Source organism: Borostomias antarcticus, assembly GCF_949987555.1.
Source record: "Borostomias antarcticus genome assembly, chromosome: 13".
NCBI classification, from domain to species: domain Eukaryota; kingdom Metazoa; phylum Chordata; class Actinopteri; order Stomiiformes; family Stomiidae; genus Borostomias; species Borostomias antarcticus.
This window is the reverse complement of record NC_140246.1, coordinates 9,641,916-9,653,193: the sequence shown is the minus strand read 5'-3', so window position 1 is coordinate 9,653,193 and position 11,278 is coordinate 9,641,916. Positions and strand designations below refer to the sequence as shown.

The following is an 11,278-nucleotide window of genomic DNA, read 5'->3' as shown; positions in this document are numbered from 1 at the left end:
AATTCGGCTAATATAGGGCCTAGTAAAATCAACAAAATACACAAATTCACATGTACGCCCGTCTAGTCCTTACATTTAAAAACATCTATAATAATCTAATATCTTTTTTTTATTTTTATAAATGTAATCGATTTCCTTGAAGCGGTTAGGAAACGAACAAAAAATTCCCATGATCACGGGACGTCTGACGTAATAGCGTATGGTTTAGGGACCGCCCTCGTCGAGTGATCTTCTCCTGCGGCGGTTCAGCACCTTCAGCTGTCGACGTCTTTTAAAAGGGCATTCCCGAGGTAAACTGTAACCAGAGCTCTCGTTGCGCGGTCAGTGTGTAAAATTGAATCGGCGTCAGCCTGTGACATCCTGGTCAGAGGTCGGAAGAGATAGAAATGGTCCGTTATTCGCATCTTCCACGTGCAGGGAATTCTTGAATTGATAAACTGAACCAAACTCCCCATATACCACTGTTTATAATCTGCAAATTCAAACTAGCTAGCTGTTTTGTAAACATAGTGAGGGCTGGTGCGATACGTGACACAGGGCGTCTGGCAGGTAGGCTACTGAGGAAACAGGAAAGGGGCTACGTTAGCTAGACTAACCATTCTCTTATCTCATCAATTTGATTCTGTTCATCTCAAGAAATTGGTTGAATTAATAATTTGGTGGTCGGTGGTTCATTTTTATTCTTCTAATGTGATCATTGTTGCATGTTTGACATTTGCAGCCTAAACCGTAGGCTTCAAATGACAAGTGTAACGTTTAGATTGCGTTAGACTAGCGTCTATCTTAAGCTGTGTATTTCAAGTTTTTCTCTTTTATTTCTCTTTTTTAAAGTTGTTTTTCAATCACGAGGTCAGCCGTTCACAGACTAACAACGAGAGACTAATATGATCTATTATGAACATGTTCACATTTGCCATTCAAAGCAGAAGATATAATGGGGCTATTCTTAGATACTGGATTCCCATCAGTAGTCCATGGTGCACCCTGAAAGGTCAATATCCTGTGATCACAATCTGTCTGAAACAGCTTGTAGAATAGATATAGAATAGAATAGTATAGAATAGAATATAAAGTTTATTCGCCATGTGTAACAAGTACGGGTACAGGTACATTGGAACTCAACGGTTTCTAAACTGGCAATTTACTATACCATCTGTAGTCTAGCAGTCTCTCAGTATCATCCTCATCTACTTATCCCATTCGATCATCCATGATGAGGATTTTTATAGATTTTTAGAGCAAACGCATGTATATGTGTACATCTGCACTCTTTGACATGAAACCAAAAGGCAAATATTGTGTCAGTTATGGAACCCTAGTGAAAACCTCTCTAAATCATGTAACCTACCGTACTAAGTTTGTCTCTGTCTCCATCTAGTCAATCAATAATAGCAGGAATGAACACTTGTCTCTATGAACATTACTGTTTATATAGAGTAAGGAGGAAAGGAGGACCAGCCAACTAGAAAGAGGAAGAGAGATCCCCCCCATCTCCCCAAGCACAAGGACCATAAGGCAGGAGGAGGCGACCAGCAAGAGAGCGAGAGTGACATCAGAGAGTGAGAGAGACCCCTCCACACCGCCGCCAGGCCGCAGCACACAGCAGCCCTCCCTCTGCCCGGCCCCGCCCCCCTGTCATGCCCAGCGTCCTGTCTGTGTTATGGAACATGTAACGCCCAGTCAGGAGGATGTGCCCACACAGCTGAGGTACCGCGTGGAGCGGCCGGTCTACGATGAGGCCTACCTCCACACCCAGCTGCTGCACCACAGAGACAAGAGCCCCAAGACCCTGCAACAGAGGCTGGCCCAGCACTTCCAGTAAGTAGATGGGAAAACCATAATCTAGACAAACAATCATTTGTGACTAAGACTAGTCTACAGAGGAACTGACATAATGACTGACTGTGAAACATTTATGGTTTGAGGTGGCACTCCTATTATGCCTGTCTTAGTTTTTGAGCTGTGTTTAAGGACTTATTCATATGGCCATATGGGGATTTGATTTTCCTAACAGTTAGCATAATGTCTTATTGTAGCCTAGAGACAGACTGTCGGTTGGCAAACTAAAGCTGTATGAGGAGCCTTAATAAAATAAAAATGCTGGACCAGAAATAGAGAAAAAATGTAACCTTTATGTAAGCAGGGAGTGAGAACATGATCTCTTTTTGCCTGGGAGCCCTGCATTGAAAAAACACGTACAATAAAAAACACTTTTACAAAATTAAATTACAGTTATACTATTATAAATGCAAAATATGTAAAATACAAATATAATATATAAAAATAATAATACAAATAAAACAGCTAAATACAAAGTATAATAAACAAAGTTGCTACTAGATGTCGTAGCAAATTAGTTAACACACACACACGCACACACAGACATACAACAGCCCACTTCCGGCCTTAGGCCTGGGTCCAGTACCCCCTTCCCCTCACCCTACCCCGGGTCCGTATCCTCTTCCTACCCCCATCCTACCCCTGACCTCTGCCTCTACCTGGACCCAGGCACACTCACACTCACTCACACAAACACTGACAGACACCAGTCCTGGGCTCAGATCCCCTTCCCCTCACCCTAACCCGGGTCCGTATCCTTTTCCTACCCCCCACCCTACCCCAACCCCTGCCTCTATCTGGGCCCAGGCACGCACACACACACACACACACACACACATTAGTGTTTGCCACACCTCTCCCATGATGCTCTTAGCCTTTCTTGCTCTGAAAATGTAGTTTGACGTAATGTATTGCTCTATATATGGCTCCGTGTGCTACTAACCCTGTTCTGCCTCCCCTCTCCCTAGTGCGTCTCTCTCTCCCTCCTATCTTCTAACCAGGTCCAGTGGATGCCCCACTGTCACCAGTAGACCACCCTGAGTCCGATAGATACCCCTGTGTCTGCTGCAGATGTCGTAGCAAATTAGTTAACACACACACACGCACACACAGACATACAACAGTCCACTTCCGGCCTTAGGCCTGGGTCCAGTACCCCCTTCCCCTCACCCTACCCCGGGTCCGTATCCTCTTCCTACCCCCACCCTACCCCTGACCCCTGCCTCTACCTGGACCCAGGCACACTCACACACACACTGACAGACACCAGTCCTGGGCTCAGATCCCCTTCCCCTCACCCTAACCCGGGTCCGTATCCTTTTCCTACCCCCCACCCTACCCCAACCCCTGCCTCTATCTGGGCCCAGGCACATTTATGCACACACAGACATACACCAATGTTTGCCATGTCTCTCCTATGATGTTATTAGCCTCTCTTACTTTGAAAATGTAATTTAATGTTATTTATTGCTCTATAAATGTTCTTAGCCGGTAGACAAACATACTCCAGGAGCTTGCTCGATCGCCTCGCTGAGAGGGGTCAGGGAAGAATTTTTACAGCTCACTTATCTGGCCCCCGGGTGATTACTGTTTTTTTTCTTCCCTCTGGAATATGTAGGGGTGGGATGTCTGCCCACCTCCCTTGTTCTCTGTAAAGCGCATTGTGTTGCCTCTGGGTATGAAATGCGCTATATAAATAAAGCTTTGATTGATTGATTGATTACTGTACATACCTTAATGACAGCAAACATAGTCTTTTGAATTGTCCTAATGGCACTAGCACGCCCAACTTCAAAGAGTTCTGGAGTTTGTTCCATAGGTTCCTGGTTCTGAACTGGTCAAAGGGTCCTCGAGGGTTAGATTATGAGTGGTGTCTAATATTATCAATGAGGTTAGTTAATAGGTATGGGGAAGCTTTTGCAACAGGGCCTTGTACATAAAAGGGAGCAATGGATCGACCTACAGTAGGTGACTTGAGAGAGGGCCAGTGTATGGTGATGTTTATGAAAAGGATCGGCAGTTATAAACACTTAATAATAACGGGAATTGATTCCTTATTTTGTTGTCAGGAACATTCTTTCATACTGTAGGTAAGCACACATTCAGTCTCTCGCTCTCTCCCTCCCTTCCTCCCTGGTCTCCCTCTCTTCTCAGGTGTTCGTCTGAAAGGGCCAAAGCTGTTGTTCTTAGCTTCCTCCCCATCCTAACATGGCTGCCATCCTACCCAGTCAAGGAGTACCTGTTTGGAGACGTGGTTTCAGGCCTCAGCACCGGGGTCATGCAGCTTCCTCAAGGTCAGTAGCAGTGAGCTCCTATCTGCTGTCTCTGAACATGTGGGCAATACAGCTTTTAATTCTCTCTCTCTCTCTCTCTCTCTCTCTCTCTCTCTCTCTCTCTCTCTCTCTCTCTCCTCCAGGTCTTGCCTATGCCATGCTGGCTGCTGTGCCTCCAGTGTACGGCCTCTACTCTTCCTTCTACCCCGTCCTACTCTACACTTTCTTCGGGACCTCCAGACACATATCCATAGGTCAGTATTAGTATACTAGGATCAGTAGTTCTGTCTCAGGACTGCTGCACACCTTGATGGATTGGCAGTGAGACAAGACAAGGACGGGGGGGTCGTTTTGGACTATTGAGCCCATTACTCCAGATGACAATGGATGTTCTCCACCAACTTGATGAAATCCCCCATTTAAGGATACTTAAATCTTTGGTGATCTTTACTAGTCTCAGACAATTGTTGTCCTTTGGACAAGGCCAAAGAGTTCCCACAGTCTGTGCCAAGAACACACTGACCATTCTACAGTATATCACTCACCACCCCAAAATCATGCCAAACCCCTCAATCACCTCCCACCCAAAGCACACAGTCAGCAACCTGTGTGTGATCTCTTACAACTACAGATAAGGTGACTAGACCAATAGTTTTCGCTATGGAAGAGTCCAGCTTGGGGAGTATAGTATTAGATCTTTTCTGATGCGAGTAAACTTTTTTTTCTTTTTAAAACAGCAGTCGATGTCCTCACTTTGCCTGGTTGAGGTTGTGATACTCAGCTGACCCCATAGCACGAGGACAGACGAGATTGAAGTGGAGATTCTTAGTCGAGCATGTGCCATCTCCACCTGTCAAGTTTCACCTCCCCCCCCCCCCCCTGTGACAAGTGAATTATTCATTCCACAAAACACATGCCTGTTCACAAAAGGAACAACAGCCCGCTGTGCTATGTTCAGGGCGGTGTTCCAAACTGCCTAAAAGGAGTGTCGCTGCGGCATTATGAAACTACCGTATCTACTGTATCTAGGCAGAGAGAGAGGAAGGATCTGGATACTCGTTCAACTGTTGGGCAAGAAGGGCTGTGTAAGCAACTCTCCCACTCAAAACGCACACATAGCTCTCCCACACCCCAAAACACACCCAAATGTGTGCCTGGAAGACTCCCATACCTGTCGTGCCAGGCACAAAGGCTGGCATTGCTCTACAGGAGGTTGTTGTACAGCAGCAGATGTCTACCCGTTTACCTCAGGCGGCGCCAGCGCTGAAGCCTGGGCAACTGATTTGTAGTTATTAGATTAGACACCAGGAAGTGCCAAGGCGCTCCAAGTCAAACGTAGTAATTGCTGTACTATTAATCATGCCTAGTCAGAGAGTGTAGCCTGAAACAGGGCAATACAGATAGAGGGAGAGAGGGAGTGGTGTTGAGGTGTTGAGTCAATCCTACCAGCGTTATGGCCAGTTCCATCGAAACGTCCAGTCAGATTCCATCCGTAAACGATCATTAACCATCTTATTTAAACCCCTTACCCATTGACCCCCAAGTGGCCTAACGTGGGCTTCGCCTCCCCTCCGCAGGAACCTTCGCCGTGATCAGCTTGATGATTGGTGGCGTGACGGTGAGGGAGGCCCCGGACGCCCTGTTCCACGTCCAGGCCCTGAACGCCACCAACGCCACCGAACCTTTTGTGGACACGGAGGCCCGCGATGCCAGGAGGGTCCAGCTGGCTGTCGTCCTCACCACCATGGTGGGGGTCATCCAGGTGGGCTTGACCTGGGGGGAGGGTGTGCCAGCCTCTGTGCCAGCTATGTCCTTGCCAATAGCCCTTTCAATTTCTGCTTTGGAGCTTCTCTGGATGCTTGCAATTGCGAAATCATGCGGTGTGGCACGCAAGCACGAACACATACACACACATACACACACACACATACACACGCACACCTGTTCATCAGGGTTCAAGTCAAAAACTTCTGGAGGTTTGTTGTTTTAGTAGGATGGTAACAGTGTCTTAAACAGAGAATTCTGGTGTGTTTCTGCTGATGGGAATCCCAGTAGCGTGGGGGTTAGCGTCTGTATTGGGCACAGCAGTCAGTGTTGACTCAACACAGGGGGATATTCATGCTGTTTGTGTGGATGTATCAGCGTGCTGTCATGTCATCTGCTCACCCCTTGTTTGTCTTATTCGTTTATATTATTTTTACTCTCAACACCCTGTCACATGATACAGTAACAATATTGAAAAGTATTTGCGTTTCCGAGGTGGTTTCATAAGTTCACCACCAACATTCTCTAATGGCTTGACAAATGTTGTTTCACGGGTTGAAAATATGGTATAGTCACATCCATATTTTTAGGTGCTGGGTTGACAGATAATCATGAAAAAGTAGAATAGAACTGAGACCGAGGCAATCGTGAGTGCAAAAGAGTAGTGTTTATTCCAACAACGTTTCCACCCTCAGGTCTTTGTCAAGTGGACAAAGTGGACTTGACATAGACCTGAGGGTCGAAACTTTGTTGGAATAAACACACATTTTTTGCACTCACGATTTCCTCGGTCTCAGTTTCACGGGTTGACCAACGATGTCTCATGGATTGTCTGATGAGTTTGGAACTGTTCAGGTTGTTTCATGAGTTTACCCTCAACGCCGTTTATTGCCTCTCCCCTCCCCGTGTCTTTGTCAGCTGGTGCTGGGTCTCCTCAGGTTCGGCTTCGTGGCCATCTACCTGACGGAGCCGCTGGTGCGAGGCTTCACCACGGCCGCCGCCGTCCACGTCTTCGTCTCCCAGCTCAAATACCTGCTGGGCATCGAGACCCAGCGCTTCAGCGGACCCCTGTCATCTCTCTATGTGAGTGAACTGTTAATACACGCATGCATTCATGCACCCACGCATGCACGCACACACACATACACACACACACACACACACACACACACACTCAAGACTCACCCTCATTCAGTCGCACATATTCTCCAACTCACCCACACAAGCACCCCATGTGAGTAAATGGTTAACACACACGCGCGCACACGCACACAAGCAGCCGGTTCTCACACTCCCATCCGCCTCCCATCCCTCAGAGTGTGACGGCTGTGCTCAGTAGGATCACCAGCACCAACATCACCACGCTCATCGTGGGCCTGGTGTGCGTCGTGTTCCTCTACGGCGTCAAAGACGCCAACGAACGCTTCAAGACGAAACTCCCCGTGCCCATCCCCGGCGAGATCATCATTGTCATCGTCTCTACAGGGATCTCCTACGGCCTCAGTCTGTCTGACAACTACAACGTTAACGTGGTCGGAAAAATCCCAACGGGGTAAGTTAACTGTCACTGGTGCAAGCGAAGGGGACGTGTCTGTATTTGGTTGGAATTTACTGGCAAATACCACAGGAGCACAACTTTTCTGTTTTGATACAAAACCGGTTGAGATCTCATTTTTCAACACTTGTCGTACAAGGAATGTTTGCGCCCTTTTTTATTATTTCACCTGGTTTGGTACAAGGTGTGTTGTGTTTGCAGACTCCTCCCACCTGCAGTCCCCGATTTCTCCCTTTTACCAAATTTGGTCACGGATGCCTTCGCCATAGCGATTGTGGGCTTCTCAATGGGGGTCTCCCTAGCCAAGATCTTTGCGCTGAAGCACGGCTACAGTGTGGACGGGAACCAGGTTTGTCTGGGATCTATCATTCACGGCATCGATGGCCCACCGGTAATCTACTGCTAACCGTCGGGGATCTCCCTAGAATTGAATCCCATTTTTTCCATTTCCTCATAGGAGATGATTGCCCTGGGCATATGCAACTTCACTAGTTCCTTCTTCCACACGTTCGCTATCACCTGCTCCATGTCTCGAAGCCTGGTACAGGAGAGCACTGGGGGCAAGACGCAGGTTAGACACACACACACACACACCCTGTTTGCCCACTATAAGTACATGGTGGAGTGTCTCCGGTAACATTATGGTGACAGTCGTCCATTCGATTAAATGTGTGACCTCATCACAGACTCACAGTGGCTAATATGGCGCCATAAAACCATAAAAGATTAGATATGTCAACCGCTTCCATATAGAGTGAGTTAAGGTGGAGTGATGACTGATTGTTGACTTACCTTATCTGTGTGTGTGTGTGTGTGTGTGCCTGTGTGTGTGTGTGTGCGTGCGTGTTTTTTACAGATTGCTGGACTGCTGGCTTCTCTCGTGGTTTTGCTGGTGGTGGTGGCAATTGGGTTTGTCTTCCAGCCGCTGCCACAGGTGGGTACCTTAGGTCTACCCAAGGGTTCCTTATTTTTCATTTTGGATGTGTGCGTACAGTGTGTGGCGTCTTGGCCCAAGGCTGAGCACAAGCTGATCCGTTATCCATGTGTCTACAGCAACCACAAAGATGATGGCACACACGTTTTATTTCTTAACACTCAAATTGAATTTGAATAGTTAAATGCCCAGTCAATATAGTCATTCAGTTTCTGTAAAATGCATTAAATTGAACCGTTTCAGACTGTGCTGGCAGCCATCATCATGGTGAACCTGCTGGGCATGTTTAAGCAGCTTAGGGACATCCCTGCGCTGTGGAGGACCAGCAAGATCGAGCTGGTAAGTCTCGTCTGCAATGTGACACCACGTGACCACATCACATGACACCATGACCACACTGTGCTACAGTGGAAAACAGGACAGTCTGGTGAGATTATTTTAGTACCGTACTTATTGTATTTTCGCTTGTCAATATCGCTCTCTCTCAGGCTATCTGGATTGTAGCCTTTGTAGCTTCTGTGCTGTTGGGTCTTGACTATGGTCTTCTGGTGGCCGTGGGATTTGCCATAATTACCGTCATCTACAGAACACAGAGGTACTTAATGTTTGTCTTTCCGCTTCTGAATTAAAATGCAATGAGTTCAGTTTGACTGTCATCGGCCAGAGTTCATTTCATGTACTTTTATTCTACCCCATACCTGACTCCGCCCAATACAGCCCAAAGAGTGTTATTCTTGGACAAGTGGCAGACACTGGGCTGTACTGTGATGTGGATGAATACGAGGAGGTGAGAGATGGTGCTGGCTTATACCACTGTAACGACAAAGTCCTTTTTCTGAGAAACTGGAGTGCTGTGAGCCAACAGAATGCTTACGCCTGTGATTCTGTGTCTGTTCAAGGCAGCTGAATGTGAAGGGATTAAGATTTTCCACTCCAACTCCTCGATCTACTTTGCGAACAGCGACCTTTATCTGAACACCCTCAAAGAGAAGGTAACCTTCTCTGTGCTGTCATGGAGCCTGTCTACGTGTGTTTGTGAGCACACATGCTTGCATGCTCAAGTGCAAAGTTAAAGGACCTCTAAACTAGTGAACTCTGATGAGTTCCTGCCATTTGTATGTCACATTTCTGCTTATCCTGGTAAACTATTTGGAGACATGTTTGCCTTGACAAGGTCCAGGGAGGTCCTTTGGCATCAAGGCATCAAGACAGAGGTGCACCCTCCATCCCCCATTCATATCCAGATGTTTACAGACAGGTGTCGACCCCACTAAGCTACAGGCTGTGAGAAAAGCCCGGGAAAGGAAGCTGAAGAAAGAGGAAGCAGAGAGGGAAACACAAAACCAGAAGTCCCCACAGAAAAGGAGGGCTGTGGTCAAACTGGTGAGAAATTTATGAAAAGTTATGAAATTTATGAAGTTATGACATTTATGAAAGGTTATGAAATTCATTCTTTCCCTTGCTTCATGTTTACACGTTAACATGTAAACTATACATGTTTACGTGTTATCAGAACAAGTTGTGGAAGAAATGAACGTTTGTGTAATAAATGAGAATTGGATAAGTTTAACCTAGCCTATCAGAGTAGCTCCAGCCAGCTCAGTCCAGTTCTGGATACATTTCTTGGACGTGGGCAGGACTGTTGTACAGTATCTCATAAGAACCTAATTTGGAATGACAAATAGAATCAGACCTGTGATTGGTTGACATAATCTCAGTCTCTCCAACTTTGATCATATCCAGGACATGGAACTAGGAGTCTCCCAGCCCCATGTGGAGGTGCAGGGGAACGGGCAGGTGGCAGAGGCCCACAAGGAGGAGTCTGACTCGGAGGACGTCTGGTTCCTGGAGCCCCTCAGCCCCGTCCACTCCCTCATCTTGGACTGGACCTCTGTGAACTTCATCGACACTGTGGGAGCCAAAGCCATCAAATCTGTAAGGGGTCGATGTTTGCAGAATACTAGGGGCGCGTTCAGGAGGAGGGGTCGTTTAAAGTGGTGGAGATAGAACGACAGTGTGTGGAATGTGCAATTGTAATGTACGTATGGAGCTGATACGATTCCTTATTGGATATCTCATAGAAATCAGGTTTGACCATTGTACTATTCTACGTGAACTCGTATGTCCCTAGAGCCCACAGCTGGTGTCATGTCTTCTGCAGCCCTCCCACTCTCAGTGAGCTTGCTTACTACTTCCTCATTTCATGTCCTCATAAACGTTTCCCTCTCTGCAGGTGGTAAAGGAGTATGCAGCCGTGGACGTGCGGGTTTTTATCGCCGGGTGTAGTGGTGAGTATCCATCGTTCTAGGCCAAACAGACCACTGTCTGCCAGAATCAGTAGGGGGCTGACAGATTGGCCGCCAAATTATGTGAAATCCATTCAGTCAGAATCAAGTATCTAACCATGCGCCGATGAATGTTTGACCTTTCCTACCAGGGGCTCTCCTGACTGAACTACGCACACTGCAGTTCTTCAGTGGGGTCGTGACCTCAGAGATGGTCTTCCCCACCGTCCACGATGCCGTGCTGCACTGTCAACACCACACCATCCCGCATAACAACCACGCTGTCCAGTGACGCTGTCCCGCCAGACGGGATGGACATGCCCAGATACATCACAGCACTGTGACTTGGGGGAGATGTGACCGGTATCAGGCAGACTGTAGTGGTGAGGTTTGGGGGTCAGAAGGGTTTGGGGGTCAGAAGGGTTATCAACCCCCCCCCCCCCCCCCCAAAGTAGGTATACATAGGTAGGTAGATACTTTATTCATCCCCGATGGGAAATTGCACTGTTAGGACTTCTAACCAGCACACTAGAGCCACAGAAGACATTGTAGACAGTCTGTGTGGTCCTCCTCAAGTGCAATTTAGTTTCTATAAGCGAAAGTATGGGTGGCTTAATCGTTCACATTC

The 11,278-nt window shown here is 47.2% G+C and overlaps 1 protein-coding gene across 1 annotated transcript; it reads left to right on the top strand.

Annotated features, from left to right (window-relative positions):
* The first annotated feature begins 229 nt into the window (after positions 1 to 229).
* Positions 230 to 11,033, top strand: slc26a5 (solute carrier family 26 member 5). Its single transcript, XM_084447553.1, has 18 exons — positions 230 to 290; positions 1,436 to 1,818; positions 3,994 to 4,133; positions 4,256 to 4,366; positions 5,690 to 5,874; positions 6,795 to 6,959; positions 7,193 to 7,428; positions 7,633 to 7,780; positions 7,889 to 8,002; positions 8,288 to 8,365; positions 8,609 to 8,704; positions 8,854 to 8,960; positions 9,083 to 9,152; positions 9,265 to 9,357; positions 9,620 to 9,748; positions 10,109 to 10,300; positions 10,599 to 10,653; positions 10,803 to 11,033. Exons 2-18 carry the CDS (start codon positions 1,661 to 1,663, stop codon positions 10,940 to 10,942), a joined length of 2,217 nt encoding a protein of 738 aa, XP_084303679.1. The 5' UTR covers positions 230 to 290; positions 1,436 to 1,660; the 3' UTR covers positions 10,943 to 11,033.
* Positions 11,034 to 11,278: the final 245 nt, after the last annotated feature.

Excerpts from the sequence above, each read along its gene's own strand:
- slc26a5 (XM_084447553.1), top strand. The coding sequence starts at position 1,661 with ATGGAACATGTAACGCCCAGTCAGGAGGATGTGCCCACACAGCTGAGG. Across the intron at positions 7,781-7,888 it reads ACAGTGTGGACGGGAACCAG|GAGATGATTGCCCTGGGCAT; the intron begins GTTTGTCTGGGA and ends ATTTCCTCATAG. Across the intron at positions 8,366-8,608 it reads TCTTCCAGCCGCTGCCACAG|ACTGTGCTGGCAGCCATCAT; the intron begins GTGGGTACCTTA and ends GAACCGTTTCAG.